This window comes from Sinocyclocheilus rhinocerous, unplaced genomic scaffold (assembly GCF_001515625.1).
Source record: "Sinocyclocheilus rhinocerous isolate Xijiao unplaced genomic scaffold, SAMN03320098_v1.1 scaffold1806, whole genome shotgun sequence".
Taxonomy (NCBI): domain Eukaryota; kingdom Metazoa; phylum Chordata; class Actinopteri; order Cypriniformes; family Cyprinidae; genus Sinocyclocheilus; species Sinocyclocheilus rhinocerous.
Window position 1 is genome coordinate 401716 of NW_015658531.1, and position 18286 is coordinate 420001.

Sequence of the window (18286 nt, forward strand, 5' to 3'; positions counted from 1 at the left end):
AATAATAAATATATATATATATATATATATATATATAAATGTAATGCAAATGTATTACACTAATGAAAAATCACTATTAGGATTAATGGGAATAACACACACACACACACAAACTCTGGATGTGACAGCAATGAATAATAGATTTACATTAAAAATAAATAAAAAATCTTAACGATTCTATAGAAACTATCACCACATAATAAAGAAAAATATATTACTTATTAATAAAAATCTTAATGGTTCTAAAAAATGAATAAAAATATGTAATGCAAATGTATTACAGTAAAAAAAGGTCATTTAGAATAATTGGAATTACAAAAACAAACAAACAAACAAATATTTCGTATTACAAATAAATTTTAATGAATCTAACAAAACTATCACTAACTACATAGTAAATAAAAATATATTACTTTATTATTTTTTCTTTAGATTTTGTTGTGAAATGCGACCCGGTGATTCACCTCATCACTGTTCTGAAACATCAGTATTATCATTCGGTCTCATTTATTTGGACCCTACACGTCTCGTATCTTCATAACAGTTGTTTGAAGCAGGTTTATGGGAGCCTGCAGCTCGAGCTGCTCGACCCGGGAGACAGTGGCGTGAAACTGCAGCGTGTGCGCTTTCAGAGATCCGGAGGAGGATTGAGACGCTCACACGCTCTCAGCAAACTGAGATCATCAGCCCCCAAAGACACGCCACAATTGATCAAACCCTCAACGGCTGGCTGGCATGAAAACCCAGGGTTTCTGAACATGGATTATGATGCATGTCCGACTCATTTCCGCAAATCAGTTCTTTCAAACTGTTTGTTTCAATGAACTGGTCTGAAAAGTCGTCGGAATGGCATGTTCTAAAAATAATAATGCTAAATGTAGGCACATATACTGTAATTCACATCCTGATCCAGGGATCCTGGATTACAGTAATAAAAAAATTACAACTGGGAATAATTGGAATTTTAAAAAAGCTCTTGATATGTGACAGTAATGAAAATCTTTTTTTTTTTTTCATAAAAAAAATCTCAGTGGTTCTAAAAAAATTATATAATAAACAAATAAAATAAATATAAATGTATTGTAACTGTATTACAATAATGAAAATCACCAATGGGAATAATAGGAATTACCCAAAAAAAAAAAAAAAAAAATCTTGATGAGAATCATATTCATAGTTTTTGCACTAAAATGAATTAAAAATGGTTCTAAAAAAATATTAGTATCTAATAAACAGATATATAAATGTAATGTAAATGTACTGCATTAATAAAAAAAATCACCATTGAAAAAAAAAAATGCTTATGACAGTGATGACAAAAATATATATATTTTAAATATTTTAGTAAATACAATTTGTGTAATAAACAAACATATAAATGTAATATAGATGCATTACAGTAATGAAAATCACCATTGGAAATAAAAGTAAATACTAAAAAACAATAATAAGAATAAATAAATAAATCCTGGATATCCAGGAGGATGTTAAATTAATTTTGTAGTACAGTAGGTTATTTTATCTCTAAAGTGCTCAAAATGTGACCCCCCCTCCCCCCAAGGACTAAATGGAACTGTAATCAAGGATTTCGTTTTATTTTGTTTGATCTTTTATTTGAGTTTCTGTATAAAGTACATGGACATTTATTTTCCTTTCGAAAATCCAACAAATACAGACTGTGCAACATTCAAGTAATCAAGCTCGAGCAACATAATCATGCCAAGTACAAAAGAACCTGATTTAGTGAAGCACTAGAACTTTTTTGGAGATTTGCGTTTCATTAATAAACACAAGGAATGGCACCTAACGCAGAGTTGCATGAGCTGGATGGACGCAGGTGTTGAAGACAACCGCTTTACATCATGTCCAGCTGCATCAAAAAACATCAGTCAGCTTAACATGTTGCCAAAAATAAAGGTCTGAAATCTCTACTAAAGTATAAAGGATTTAATATACTTGCAGATCAGAATTACACTCACAAATATAATAAATTATGTGCTTGTCATTGAAACAACCAAACAAGCATGAAACACTCACCAGATCATCCACATCTCCAGTGTCCTCCTGCACTGGAGCCGCCTGCACTTCCTCTTTCTGCTCAAACGCCAAGAACTAAACCAGCAAACACAGGGTTAAACGACCATAATAACACACAGACTTTACCAACAACCTCAACATGTAAAACAGATGTCAAATCAAGCACTAAAATAAAAAAAAATGAGATTGGCAATGCATTCACTCTCAGGCCATCCAAGATGTAGATGAGTTTGTTTCTTCATCAGATTTGTAGAAATGTAGCATTGCATCAGTGTCTCAGCAATGGATGCTCTGCAGTGAATGGGTGCCGTCAGAATGAGAGTCCAAACAGCTGATAAAAACATCACAATAATCCACAAGTAATCTACACCACTCCAGTCCATCAGTTAACATCTTGAAAAGTGAAAAGATGCGTGTTTGTGAGAAAGTTCATAATCCATAATAACGCTTCCTCCAGTGAAAAAGTCCTTCTCCTGTTGTCTCTCACATCAAAACCCAGCCACATATTTGTTTAGAGCTGTTTTGGACTGTGCAAATTTCTCTCCTAAATCAGACGAGACAACTTTCTCACTGGCGGAAGAGTTATGGATTATGGACTCTCATTTTGGTCAGAAGTTTGAAGTTACAAATGCCTTAATGATGGATTTGTTTCAGCTTTTGTCTTCTCCAGATGTTAACTGATGGACTGGAGTGGATTACTTGTGGATTATTGTGATGTTTTTATCAGCTGTTTGGACTCTCATTCTGACGGCACCCATTCACTGCAGAGCATCCATTGCTGAGACAGTGATGCAATGCTACATTTCTCCAAATCTGATGAAGAAACAAACTCAAAATATGCATCTTGGATGACCTGAGGGTGAGGACATTCAAAGGACTATTCCTTTAATTAAAATAAAAATATTTCAAACGAACTTCTTAAAACTTGTAAGCTGTAGGCTATAGAAGGCTGTAAGTACCTGGTTTGCATCTTGTTTGGAAAAGGTGCTTCCGTCCACTTCATCTTTGCTAATGAGCGTCAGAGCATCTGAAAACAAAAGCGCATGTTGAAGGCATGAAGTCTTCAGCTCAACATGAGCAGAAGGCCTGTTCTTTACCTTGGATGAGCAGATCCCAGAGCTCCTGAAGATTCCTGTCAGGAACGCTCCTCTTCAGGGACTGCATGTAGCTGTTGAACAGCTCTGCGTTTCCGCTCTGATGGAGTACATTGTGGGCAGGTGCAGTAAGAAGTGTGTAAGCAAATGCATCAATTCTCTGAGCTCATACTCATGGTCATTAAAAATCAACACTAAAAAAAACTGATATCACGCCGTCATGTACATGCAACATCTGTTGCAAAAATGGTGTCACATGCAGGACCCGTTTACACCTGTCTCAGGTGATCAGATTATAAGTGGCCAGGTGTAAATGGGGTCCAAAAATTTCAATGAAAAAAGAATATTTGACTGTAATACAGATTTCAAGCATTTAAGCAGAAACAGAATAGTGAAATGTTTTCATGATCATTAGTAACCACTGCACTGGCATTAACTAAAATTAACGTTTCTATAATTTGTATGCAACTTAAAACTTAAAAAATTTAATGAAAATTAAAAATGTTAAACTAAATTAAGCTCAAGTATTAAAATTAAAATAAATATATAATTTTAAAATAAATAATGTATATATTATACATTAATATTTAAATCAATTTAATATTTATATATAATTAACATAAATATAACTAACGTTTCGATAATTTATATACTTAAAACCTAAACTTAAAACTTACAAAATTAAATTAAAAATGTTAAATTAAAATAATCTGAAGTACTAAAATTAATATTAATATATAAATCTAAAATAAATAAATTAATTAATTAATTAAAGCTACATAGAAATAATAATAATAATAATAATAATAAAAAAATGAGAAAATACGGACAAAAAAGTATATAAAATGACTTGCATAAAAAACCTGAAATTAAAATATAAAAATTGAAAGCTGCTTCAAAATACAAAAATAACAGTCAGAAACACATTCTGTCAAATCCAGACTTTTGATTGATAAAGGACTCTGTCCAAAACCTAGCGAGTTGCCTACATAGGTAGCTATCTTCTGAGGGAGCATCATCACAGTAATTCGGACGCTCTATATATAGTTTCTTTACACAAAGCGTAAACACAATTGATTTGAAAAGAGTAATGTTGACACGTTGCTATGCTAATGACACTTTAAAAATACATATGGTAAAAATACATATGCTCAGCGTTTCTTTTGACTTGTTCACAAACTTAGTTCTATTATTTTTTAATTATTATGAGTTTGCCTTTGCAAATTGATTAATCCTCAAAAATTGGTCCAAAATCAGGAGAGCACTAAAATCCTGCCTAGGTAGGCAGCTCACTAGCCTTTAGACTCCAGCTGAGCTCAGATCGTCTGAAATGAATCCCAACAGCAGTGTGTTTTTCCTAGCGACCCGCAAGAAACTACTGATCCTTAAGTGATCCCTGATTGGATGCGGAGGTTTAATTGAGAGCTCACCGATACGGACTGATCCCTGAAGGCCTGGATACAGGCGATGCTCTTCATGTAGTACTCGGGGCTCCTGTTGCCCAGCAACTGCTCAATCCTGTGGGTCAGCTGCTGGCACGCTGTCAAGGTTACAAAACAACGATTATCAAAGCCACCGCGCTAACAACAAAACCTGCAGCTAACATTCAGAAACAACTCGAGTCGTTTAACGCCGAGCGACTATTCAGTGTCTCAGAGACTGCTTTCAATCTTCAGCAAGGCCTTGCAGACATGCCAGGAGCGGTAATAGCGCATTTACATTATAGCATGTTTAATAGCTGACATTTTTGTGAAGGTTGAGGAGTGAGAGTATCAAACTGAACAATCAAATCTCACCCTGATCGAAAGAAACGGTCTTCTGTCGAATCAACGTGCAGAAATCTCGGACTGGATTGACGCTGCCAACCTGAAAGAGAGAGCGTCTGTTAAAGTGCGATACTTCACACGGTATTGAAGTCAGCGTGAATGCATGTTCCTGGTCTTATTGTGCTCATGTTACTGTAAATAACTCTGAAACAACCTTTTCTGCTAATGCATGATGGAAAAAGCAAGTTCTGCCCTACATGTTTTTCCATTTAATATATCCTTTTCACTCTGAAAGGCTGATTCTGAAAGGCATTTTACATCGACTTTAAGACTTAATTGTTTTATGCATTTTAAGGGAAAGCATAAAAAAAATCTAATAATTATAAAAAGTATTTAAATACATAATTTAGTATAATAAATGCATACAATACACTACCATTCAAAAGTTTGGAATATTTTATGCTCACCAAGGCTGCATTTATTTGATTAAACTGTAAAAATAGTGAAATATTATTACAATTCAAATAAACTGTTTTCTATGTGAATATCTGTTAAAATGTAATTGATTCCTGTGATCAAAGCTGAATTTTCAGCATCAATATCTTTACTGTCACTTTTGAACAATTTAATGTAGTCTTGCTGAATGATTGTATTAATTTCATTCAAAATGACCCCAAACCTTTGAACAATAGTGTATATAAATATAAACTTCTGATATTTAGTCATTTTAATCTGAGAAATGTAGATTACTGAACAGATTTCAGACATGAGAGTCTCACCGATGTGATGTTTCCTTTCGCAATCTCGGCCAGGTTAAACTCCGTCTCTTCATCCACTTTGACTTTCTTCGCATCTGGTTCATCAGCACTGAAGACGACACACAGATCAACAACATCAATTAATACTAACTACTTTCAGATTAATGACATCAATGACACTGAAAACACTCACAGTGGGCGGTGCTTACATATTTTATTACACGCCCCTCTGGAATACTTCATTCGGATTGGTCAAACACAAAATAAACCCCTCCCACATGGGTTTGCATTACTGTGTTTCTTCAGGTTTAAAACAAAACTTTTTAAGACCTTTTTTTAAGACCAAAAAGAAAATGTAAGAAATAAATGGAAGGGGACAAAGAAATTACAAAATTAAGTGAGTCTATCTTTAAAACAAGTATCTGCCAATAGGGTCAGGAAAAATAAAAAAAAACTAATTCAGAGGGAAAAAAGTAGATTTTTCTGACTCCACTGGCAGATTTTTGTCCGTTTTATGCATAAATATTAGGGCTGGGTATCGATTCAGATGTTCCAATTCGATTCGATTTCGATTTTCGATTCAATTTGACTATATGAATGAATATAGATTTAATACAAATCCTATATTTATAAAAAATGAACATAAGATTACAAATGGTTACTTAATAGGAAATTAAGAGCCACAAACCTGTATATTAAACACTTTTTATTTTAGGTACACTTGGGTACAATAAAACAAAACCCAACTCTATATTTCAAATGCATACAATGAATAGACAGAATTTTGATGCAAGATGAAAAACTGATGCTGAAAATTGGACAAGTCAGAACAGTTGCATGCCTTGATCAAACAGGATCAGGTTATTTTATGTTTAAGACAAAACAAACATAAAATCTCACAGCATTAGCTGTAACATAGAGGCTGCAAGCCTATGAACGGTGTAGGAAAACTAATACTGGCTTTTGGGTGATAGTTCACCCAAAAATAAAAATTCTGTCATCATTTATGCATGTATGAATTTCTTTTCTTCTGTTGAACACAAAAGAAGATATTTTGAAGAATATGGATAACCAAACTGTTTTGGTCCCCATTGACTTCCATATATTTTTCTCCATACTATGGAAGTCAAGTCAATAGGGCCCATCAACTGTTTGGCATATAGCTTTGTTCTTGTCCACAGTATCTTTGTCATCGTGCTTGCGAAATCTAAAATGCTTCCATACCTCTGACTTTTTATGTGAAGGCAGGGCTCTACGCTTACTTTTCTTTTTAGGAGCGCCTTCTAAACAATTATCCAAAAAAATTTTTAAAAGTAGCCTTCCCATTACGAGGTGATATTTGACTCCTCTAACTTTATTAAAAGTATGTCATCTTTTGTCAAATTCTTAAAAAAATTATATTTTATAAGCTTTTTAAAAATTGTAATTAAAACGACAGAATAAGAACAAGTAAAATAAGAAATATAAGTTACCAATCAAATTAAATCAGTATTAAAATTAATTATATCGAAAAATCGATTTTTTTTTGCCCAGCCCTAATAAATACACTTAAATTCGCTAGATTTCTCAGAAAACAAGACTTCATATCTTCATTTTGCATTTCAAGTAATGTATCTTGATTGAAGGATGTTTAGATATTTTTACTGGAAAACAACAAAAATACAGAGCTAGATACTCATTTTTTTTTTTGCAATTCATGCAACATTTAATTCCATGACTTTATCAATTTTAGACTTTCTGTTCTGACTTAAAGTCCCCCCGTTGTGAAAATCAAGTTTTTTATGTTGTTTATTTGTCTATGTGGTGTTTTTAATATGCTTTTAGACAAACCATGTGCCAATCCATTAATCAACACCATTGCTGAGTATTTTCTCCTTAAAACTGTAGTTTCCCAATGGCAGTCCCAGAAATACGGTTTGAAACAGCCCTCGGTTTGCTACGTCACAAACCAATAACCAATCACGTCAAGGGATCAATTCCTATCAGTCATTATCCTTGTATGCCATTGTTTTGCGTTTACTACAGTTCAGTGGATCAGGAGGCGCTGGCTGGTGTGACTGAGTGGAGGCGGGGCTAATTTGCATATTCATAGATCAGCGTATAGTAAATGAGGCATGGGTGTAGAATAGGCCTGGGCGATAAAACGGTATCGATATTTACCGAAGGTACACCTTCTTCGATATCGATAGAAAAATTGTTAGATATAGCGCACGATATAGGCACGTACTATGAGTGACGCAGACAGCACACACAAACACGCACTCGCGTCTCACAGAAGAGATGTATAGAAAGCCATAAAAAAAGTTAAAACAGTTTAAACTTTTAGAAAACACGTCACGAATTTGTGGAGGTTTATTCTAAGGGATGAAATATTTGACCACAGGGGGACTTTAAGACCTTTTTAAGGCCTTAATTAGTGTAAGAGCAAATTAGGACCTTTTTAACACCTGCAGAAGCCTTAATGAAAAACAGCTGTGCAAATATGTCTAGCACAGTCTCTACCAGCTGACAGACACGTACATGCTGGAAGTCATGAAGCACGTCTCATCGATTTCAATCACAGCTTCAGTGTTGATTTGATCCATTCTCACCTGCTGCCGAACACGTCTGCGCTCGTCTTCTGCTCTTTCTTTTTCACCACCACTTTCAGTGGGAACTTGGTCTTGACGTCCTGCAGAGGGGTCTGGCAGCGGGCGGACACGGCCTGGGGCCGCTCTAGATCCCTCTTCAGCCACGGCTCTACAGGCGGCAGGGGATCATCAGGATTCACACCGCGGTGATGCAAGCACTGAGGACGCGAGCCAAGAAAAGATCAATGAGACCCACTGCAGAGACACCGACCCGAGACAACACAGATTTCACAGCCAATGTCACACACCTGAATCACTGCACTACTGAAGGACAATAAGAGAGGAGTGTGAGGGTGAACAAACACTAGGGATCAGTATATGTAAAGTTTGGGGTCAACAAGGATGCATTAATTTAATCACAAGTGACAGCAAAGACATTTATAATGTTACTATAGATTCCTATAGAAAACTCTTTCTATTCAAAGAATCTAGTTTCCACAAAAATATGAAGCAGCACGACACTGATAATAATCAGAAATGTTTCTTGAGCAGCAAATCAGCATATTAGAATGATTTCTGAAGGATCATGTGACACTGAAGAGTGCAGTAATGATGCTGAAAATACAGCTTTGATCACAGGAATAAATTACATTTCACAATACATCACAATAGAAAATTGTTTTTTGAAATTGTAATAATATTACACAAATTTTACTGTATTTTTATCAAATAAATGCAGCCCTTGGTGAGCAGAAGACTTTTTAAAAAAACATTAAAAAACTGACCCAAAACCTTTATTATTCTAGGTTAAAATTAATACGTATACTATGGTTTATCAATTTACACAACTTGAAAATATTTTTATATTTGCTTATTAGTAAGTGTTTAAGCATTTTAAGATGTATAAACTAATAGTATAGTTTAAATTAATTTTCACCTAATAAATTCTGTAAAGGTATTATACATTTTTTTGTTTATATTAGCTATTGAATGATCTACTCATTCTAAAATTGTTACCAAAATATATAGGTAAATATTTTTGTTTAGGCCTATGTATAGTTAAATGTATGCATATGAATGAAAATGCTTAAATATTATTCCGAGTTTATTTAGTGCAAAACCTTGATTTTTTAGCTAGAATTGTATTTTACTAATTACATTAAACATTTTGAATCTATGCATTGCTCTCTTTTGCAAGTCAGTTTGGATACAAGCATCTGCTAAATGCATAAATGCAAATGCATTTGACTATTATGACAGTATCAAATAATGTCAGGCTGATAAAAACAGAGAAACGTCCACCACCCCGTCCCATCATGCCTGGAAAAGTCTCTGGAACTGAGGGTTTGGAATGTGGTTGACTTTGAAGACGTCCACGCTCTCTCCATCCTCATCCTTTTCCACCAGCATCATGGAGTCGATCAGCGCATCCACGGCTGACAGCTGAGACTCTGAACAGAGACATACACACAAACAACATCATATTCAAACAACAACATCAATATTCATCTCCTTTCAGCTGGATGTGCCTCAGAACGGCTGCAGGGTTTCTGCAAGTTTTATGAAGGTAAATTCAAGAATTCAAGACTTTTTTTCTAATTTAAGGAATAAACTGAAGGGAACACAATACGTCAATATGTTCTCTAAATGTAAATGTCTAAGGAGAAACACAATAAGTTGAATAAGCAGCACTTACAACTTCTAACCGATCTCCAAAAAATAGCTCATCTAGAATATGGAAATAACTTTTACCATAGCTCATGATCACTCTGCACAAAACCAATGCTCTTCCTCAGTATTTTTGTCTTGTTACTCAGTGCATGTCTAAACATTTTTAACATGAAATTGCAAAGACAACACATGATGAGAAGTCTTTTTTTCTGAGAAATGTATCAAAAGGAAGTGAATTTATGATTAAAAAAAGGAAAAATATCTGCCAATGGGCCCATTGACAGATATTTGTTCTTGTTTTAACTATAAACTCACTTAATTTTGTTCAATTTCTCAAAAAACAAGACGTCATATCTTCATTTTGCATCTCAAGTAAATTTAAGGATGTTGATATATGTAACCCTGGACCACAAAACCAGTCATAATGGTCAATTTTTGAGCTGAATAAATAAGCTTTCCATTGATGTATGGTTTGTTAGGATAGGACAATATTTGGCCGAGATACAACTATTTGAAAATCTGGAATCTGAGGGTGCAAAAAAATCTAAATATTGAGAAAATCTCCTTTAAAGTTGTCCAAATGAAGTTCTTAGCAATGCATATTACTAATCAAAAATTAAGTTTTGATATATTTACAGTAGGAAATGTACAAAATATCCTCATGGAACATGATCTTTACTTAATATCCTAATGATTTTTGGCATAAAAGAAAAATCTATAATTTTGACCCATACAATGTATTTTTGGCTATTGCTACAAATATACCCCAGCGACTTAAGACTGCTTTTGTGCTCCAGGGTCACATATTTGTATAGGAAAACAAGACAAAAATACTGACAAAGGTATTAAATTTTATGCAATGCATGCAACATTTAATACCATGACTGAACTATAGGTTAAGACTCGTCTGCTATGATTTAAGACCTTTTAGCATATTAAGACTTGCAAGACTTTGCAGAAACCCTGAGAGGACCAAAGAAATTGCTGATACAGCATAATGCTGCAGAATTCATTGAAAAAGTCAAAATTGCAATACAGGCAAGCTGTATACACATCTGATAAAAACTGGCTGCTGTATTGTGGGTCTTTTTTATCTGAGGGCCCACCTGAAGGCTTGAACTTCTTGTTGTTTTCCAACACTGGGAATGTGAACTGTCGGAGATCCTCCATAAACGGCAGCTGCACGTACAGCAGACACTGAGAGTGAGAGACATGAGGAGTGAGTCTGGTGTGCAACATACTGAAGATAAATCATTTATAGTGTGCTTTCTGTTTGATATGAATCCACATACTTCATATTTCTCCTTTATGCAGGGAAAAGCGGCGCCCACTTGAGGGTTGCTGCGACGATCGTAAGCATAACGCACAATCGCTGCCATCTTTAGACTGTCGAGGGCACGAATCAGAGCGGACAGCGCCACTGCTGCATGCTGCATACATACAATAAAATTATTATCTTAATACAAAACATTTACACTAACATTTGAAAGTTTCAGGTCAGCTTTTTAAAAAAATTAATTAATACTTTAATTCAGTAAGGATGCCCAAAAGTGACAGTAAAGACTTTTATAATATTACAAAAGATTTCTAATTCAAATAAATGTTGTTCTTTTGAACTTTCTATTAATCAAAGAATATTGAAAAATAAAAGTTTCCACAAAAATATTGGGCAGCACAACTGTTTTCAACATTGATAATAATCAGAAATGTTTTTTTGAGCAGCAAATCAGCATATTATATATGATTTCTGAAGGATCATGTGACACTGAAGACTGGAGTAATGATGCTGAAAATTCAGCTTTAAATCACAGGAATAAATTACATTTTAAAATATATTGACATATAAAGATCTTTTTTTAAATTGTAATAATATTTCACTATTTTTACAGTATTTTTTTAATCAAATAAATGCAGCCTTGGAGAGCAAAAGAGACTTTTGTCAAAAACATTAAAAATCATAGCAAGCACAAACTTTTGAACAATATTGTAATTGAAACACTAAATATACTATCAACATAATAATTTGCGTGACAAATGGACATGAATAATAGAACGTCACATTTGATTAGTTACCGATAAATATCCTTAATTTCACACTATTTTACTTTTTCAAAACCCTAAAACTTTGTTAATTTCCAGGTTTAAGTGAAAACCATTTTAGATGTGTCCTCAGACGTTTTGTCACTACCGTATACATTCAAATATCACAATTACTAACAATTATTACATTTACAGTAAATTCCAGTATAATTTCACAACTCACCTCATCGTCTCTGGCTGCAAAAACTTTGACAACTTGGCTTCCCATAAACTGATGACGACGAATCTGCACCAAACCAACAAACAACTGTCACTGTACATTATTATGAGGGGAAAAACAAGGCAAGACACATCAGTACAGTACAAAATGCTTAAAATTAAGATTATTACATGCTTATTAAGATTATTTGATTTTGGAGTATGAGCTAAAATAATCGTCATACGGACTTGACCATTTGTTATCAGTAGCTTCCTATTTTCGGGGTTCTTGCACTCTTTTCAAGTTGTATAGAGATTTGTAAAAGATTGCACTCACAAAGCTGAATATAACAAGAACTGCAGTCACTATAGAAAGTACAGTTTGTAAAAATCCCTGATATTTCAGAGTTTCCATGACTATATGATAAAATGCACTCGGTTGAAAAGTGTGCCATCTACTGGAGAGCATCTTACCAGCTCCTGTTTAGTGAAGCCAAGCACAGAAAAACACTTCCCATCAGACTTATATTTCATCTGGTCCTCGTCCACCTTAGAAAACGGCACAATGTCGCTTCCATAACGGAAACCTGTGAGAAACAGAAGGGTCTTGTTTTTTAAGTCTCATTTATTTTCACAGCGCTTTAGTCGATACAGATTGAGTCAAAACAGCTTCACAAAAAACCCTAGAAAAATAGCAGTTAATGTTGCAGAATTCATCAATCATAAACAAAATCAATCTTAGCTGTAAAGCAGCTCTACAGAAGACAACAGTGATTTAGAGGTAAATTTAAGACATTTTAAGACCAACTAAAGACGTTTTAAGGACTAAATGGAAGGCATCACAATACATCAATATGTTCTCTAAATGTAAATGTCTAGGGAGCAGAAAGCAACACTTTAAAGTTTGAAAATACAACTTCCAACCGTGTTTTCTGTGAAACTGATCAAAATGAAGTTAGTTTATGATTAAAAAGAACACGTATCTGCCAATGGGCTTGGAAAAAAATCAACTTAATCCAAAGGAAAATTGAGTTTTCATTCCCCATTGACATATGTGACCCTGGACCACAAAACCAGTCATAAGGGTCAATTTTTCGAAATTCAGATTTATGCATCATCTGAAAGCTGAATAAATAAGCTTTCCATTGATGTATGGTTTGTTAGGATAGGACATTTCCCGCTGCCAGACCCCTCTGCAGGACGTCAAGACCAAGTTCCCACTGAAAGTGGTGGTGAAAAAGAAAGAGCAGAAGACGAGCGCAGACGTGTTCGGCAGCAGGTGAGAATGGATCAAATCAACACTGAAGCTGTGATTGAAATCGATGAGACGTGCTTCATGACTTCCAGCATGTACGTGTCTGTCAGCTGGTAGAGACTGTGCTAGACATATTTGCACAGCTGTTTTTCATTAAGGCTTCTGCAGGTGTTAAAAAGGTCCTAATTTGCTCTTACACTAATTAAGGCCTTAAAAAGGTCTTAAAGTCCCCCTGTGGTCAAATATTTTATCCCTTAAAACTTATCTTTGATCATCAAAATGACATATTTAAATGTTTTTTCTTGTGAAAATAATTTTCTCGTGCCTTAAAATTGCTTGAATGTAACTCTACACTAGGGCTGGGCGATATAGCTAAAAAATGTATCAACGATATAATGTTTCATATCGTTCGCCATCGATAATTATTGACATTTTTTATAACCTTTTTTAAAACAAAAAGCAATAGAAAAAAAATGTTTAAATTTAACCACTGTATTTATAATTAACACAATTTATTGAGACAAACAACAAATATTTTTGGTTTTAACAGTTAAACACACAATAAAAATTAAACAAATATCTAATTTCTAATGTTTTATATGCAGATTAAATAGGTTACTAATCAAAAATTAAGTTTTGATATATTTACGGTAGGAAATTTACAAAATATCTTCATGGAACATGATCTTTACTTAATATCCTAATGATTTTTGGCATAAAAGAAAAATCGATAATTTTGACCCATACGATGTATTGTTGGCTATTGCTACAAATATACCCCAGCGACTTAAGACTGCTTTTGTGCTCCAGGGTCACATATGTGTTCTTGCTTTAAGCAAAAGTGACTTAATTTTGTTCAATTTCTCAGAAAAAGACTTCATATCTTCATTTTGCATCTAAAGTAAATGTAAGGATGTTTAGAAATTTGTATTAGAAAACAGGACAAAACACTGAGGAAGATTTTTAACTAATTCTTCATGCAACATTTAATGCCATAACTTTATCAATTTAAGTCTTTCGGCTTCAATTTAAGGCCTGTTTAGAGCCTTAATTTGTGAATTTTTAAAGACCCGCAAATTTTGGTCTCATCCGATAGTCTCAGTGCAGTTAAACTGATAATATTACTCCGTGTTTCCCACAGGATTTTGTGAGACTTGTGGCGGCAGGTGACGTCACATATTATTAATTAGCATATTTATGAGGTTATTGCGTCGGGTTTGCGTTCAGACAAGTTTTGGCACTTCATATCTGTTCTACTCTCTAAGCTGTCACATAATACAACTGAATTCCCAATAAAGCGGTTCTCATTTACATATTTTCTGTTGTCATAAATAAAACAAATATAAATAGTGACTAAACACGACCCATTAATACTACATGTTAACCAGGAGGAGTCACACTCACTTTACTCCTTAAAGGGGTCATTGGATGCCCATTTTCCACAAGTTGATATGATTCTTTAGGGTCTTAATGAAAAGTCTGTAACATAGTTTGGTTAAAATTTCTCCTGATTTACAATCGCAACATCGTCTGATAAAATCAACATACATCTGCACTAGAGCGACTGTATGCAGTTGTTTTGGCTAGATTACTGTTTTGTCTCATGCAGAGCACTGCCTGCGTCTGAGTACCAAACTACAGTCAACCCAAAATGTATTCAGACACCTTCAACATTTCTCACATTATCACAGTTTATTCTCTATAGTTTAGAAAACGGTAATAAAATATGACAAGAACTCAGAGTTAAACAAATTCATCTTGATAATGTCAGATAACTTTGATAGAAAGGTATGTAATGAATTATATTGAATAGCTGTCAGCTGTTAAATTAAATACCAATTTAGGTCAACGAATTACCAAGCAATGCTTAATTTTGTTCAGTCGGTGGTGTAAAAAGTTCGCATTAGCAATTAAAGAAAAAACACGTCAGGTCAAAGTGTCTGAATAATTTTTGGTCCCAAATTTGTATCAGTTTTACTGGTAGTCCTCTGGATGAAGAATGCTTGGGTATAATATGTCACACTTTACTTTATTTTGCTATCCTCACTTACATATATAAACTATAGTGTCCTGTACTAGGGGTGTCGAAAGTAATCATTTCTACGATGCATCGTGATGCAGACGAGGACAATTCGGTATCGGTTCAGTTATAGACCATAACCGTTTATAACGTACTGACGCTTTTCTGACGTCATTTGTTGCTTACGTGCTTTGTCGTGGTAGCATACAATGGCGGAGGGAGGCGAGACGCGAGTGCGAGTAATTAAAAATGCTCCAACTACTTTAAAAGCCGACATCTGGGCACATTTCGGCTTTTCTGAACAACCTGGTAAGCACGACCTGGAGAAGACACACGCTGTGTGTAAATCATGTCACGCACAAATAAAATACGCAGGGGGTAATACCACTAACTCGAGAAACCACGTCAGCCGTTTTCACCCTGAGCTGTTAACGCTTGTCAGCGCAAAGTATTTAGTATTTACTTTTGTGTATTTGTTCTAAATGCTCCTGTTGTCTTCTGTGCCCAGACTTGAGTTTTGTTTGATGTTCGATACATTCAGGAAGCGTGTTTTCTTTGAGCAGGTAAAATTAAAGGTTCGGTTCATATATCTGACTGCTTGTATTTATTGACAAAATTGTATACATGTGAAGTAAAATTGAAAATTGAGGATGCAGTGCATCGCCAATGCATCGTGATATCGAATTGAACCGAACCGTGAGACCAGTGTAGGTTCACTCTAGTGGTTCAACGGATCACAAATCTCACGGTTCGGTTCACATTACGGTTTTTGACCCAAGGATCGGATCATTTTTTGGAATCAGCAAGAAAAGAAAAATATTTAACTTGCTTTCCATTTATTACTTAAAGCGCAGTACTTCTTTGATACCACAGCAAATACTACTAGATTAACTAAGAAAGTTTAAACATGATTAAAGAGACAAGAGAACAGCCAGTAAAAATAAGAACAAACACACAAATTACAAGCATAGATAAATACAACAGAATATGTTACAAATAAAATAAGGTTGGTAGTATTCAAATACAGAAATGTAATTAGGGAAAATAACACTGCAGAGGGTTCACTGCATAAATTAAATATAGCTTTTTATCACAGCTGTTTTGTTGTTTGATGATCATTAATGACAGCAGCAGTATTTATAGGCCGCTGTCCCTTAAGACCTGATGCACGGATCCGATATAATGATACACATCACATCCGATTTCTTTCTCAGCTGTTTTCATTCACTTGAGACATAACTGACTGTGTTTACCTGAATGATTGTCGAGATGGGTATTTTGTCATAATTTTATGTGAATGTGTCTGTTCAGAGGATTCAGAAGAGGATTCAGTTCGGTGTTCGCGCGCCGTCTGAAACGTGTGTGCGCGCTTCATGTGTGCGCGTAGAGAACAGTGCGCGAGTAACGAATCCAGTTCCCTTTCGCCTTTTCTCTCTGGAATTGTTAAAAATTCGCTTGCTTGTGTAAATACGAACAAATGATAAACTTGTACTCTATTATGTTATCTATTATGGTTACATTTTGCAATTAATCCGCGGATCACATGCGTGCCGAACCGTGGGGCTTGGTCCGTACGGATCACGGATCAACTACGATCCGTTTAACCACTAGTTCACACCCCTATTCTTTACCCACTAGTAAAAAAATATCAAAAATGATATCTCTGGTGTCTGAATCATTTTTGGTTTGACTGTATGTGCATATTAACAAACAAACTATGTTCATATTTAAAAGTCCAAATAGCGACAGTGCTCAGAAACGCTGTTTAGTACTCATTTATTGACAAGTCTGCTGTGGTGCAGCCAACTGAATGCGCTGCTTTTTGGGAAACACTGTTACTGAATATTAATAGTTTTTTTAAACAGGTAAACAACTATGCTCACAAAACAACTGATGTGGCCAAAATCTGATATTGCTACAAATGACTGCAAAATTCCCAGTGAATGTGACATTTTCAATCTTTGTTTCCCGCACCTTGGATAGTGTCGTCCTTCTGTACTTCAGTTTCATTATCATCATCCAGGCAGTAAACCGTTTCTCTCTTGACGTCGTCTCTCTGGTGACTCTGAGCTTCTACTATGGCCCAGGACTTCTTCACCTTCTCCTCCGTCACCTTACGAGAACCAACACAATATTAGACCAAATCACAGCAGAAAACATCAACCCGTTTTGATCATAATCTATTAGGATCTCACAGCTTTGTATCCGACGATGCGGATGGTCAGGGAGCTGCCGATGGTCAGGTGACAGGGCCAAGCCATCGGCCTCCTGTCGATGCGCTTGAAGATGGACAGCTTCTGCAGAGCATCACTGCAGCAAACATCAACACAGTCACTTCACGACCAATGTTCTTCCATGAATTTATCAGGATTTCAATTTGTACTGTATATTAAGTAGCAGATTTAAGCATTAATAGATCTAAGCAATTATCATCAGAGTACAAATTCAACTCAAAAAAAGACATGCAACACTGAAGACTGGAGTAATGTTGCTGAAAAGTCAGCTTTGCATCACAGGAATAAATGACATTTTACAAAATATTCACATAGAAAACAGTTAATTTAAATTGTAATAATTTCACAATATTACAGTTTTTTTCTGTATTTTTAATCAAATAAATGCAGCCTTGATGAGCAGAAGAAATGTCTTTAAAAAAAAACATAAAAAATCGAACTGATCCCAAACTGTTGAACGGCAGTGTGTATATTATTATGATTATGTAAATGATTAAAATTATGTATATTTTACTGTGCCGAGCTGCTGGATGCCGAGGACGAGGCGCTGTGATGTAACCGTCTCAGCCCTGGCCCCACATCGATGTCCATGTCCACATCGCTATGGGAACGAGGGACAGACTCCGCCCCCGCCCCGCCTCCT

At 35.0% G+C, this 18286-nt stretch overlaps 1 protein-coding gene across 2 annotated transcripts in view; it reads right to left on the reverse strand.

The window, feature by feature from the left end:
- Nucleotides 1–1606: 1606 nt before the first annotated feature.
- LOC107722704 (X-ray repair cross-complementing protein 5-like) overlaps nt 1607–18286 on the reverse strand; it is a 24739-nt gene continuing 8059 nt past the window's right edge. For both annotated transcript variants that reach the window (XM_016531178.1, XM_016531177.1), the window contains exons 7-21: nt 17605–17719; nt 17384–17522; nt 12609–12721; nt 12160–12222; nt 11189–11326; nt 11003–11093; nt 9546–9676; nt 8247–8443; nt 5677–5764; nt 4928–4997; nt 4562–4671; nt 3135–3231; nt 2997–3064; nt 2038–2112; nt 1607–1870 (exon numbers count right to left, since the gene is read on the reverse strand). In XM_016531178.1, the coding sequence (XP_016386664.1) occupies nt 1856–1870; nt 2038–2112; nt 2997–3064; nt 3135–3231; nt 4562–4671; nt 4928–4997; nt 5677–5764; nt 8247–8443; nt 9546–9676; nt 11003–11093; nt 11189–11326; nt 12160–12222; nt 12609–12721; nt 17384–17522; nt 17605–17719 (1510 nt within the window). In that variant the 3' untranslated portion in view covers nt 1607–1855. The remainder of the gene's footprint in view (nt 1871–2037; nt 2113–2996; nt 3065–3134; nt 3232–4561; nt 4672–4927; nt 4998–5676; nt 5765–8246; nt 8444–9545; nt 9677–11002; nt 11094–11188; nt 11327–12159; nt 12223–12608; nt 12722–17383; nt 17523–17604; nt 17720–18286) is intronic.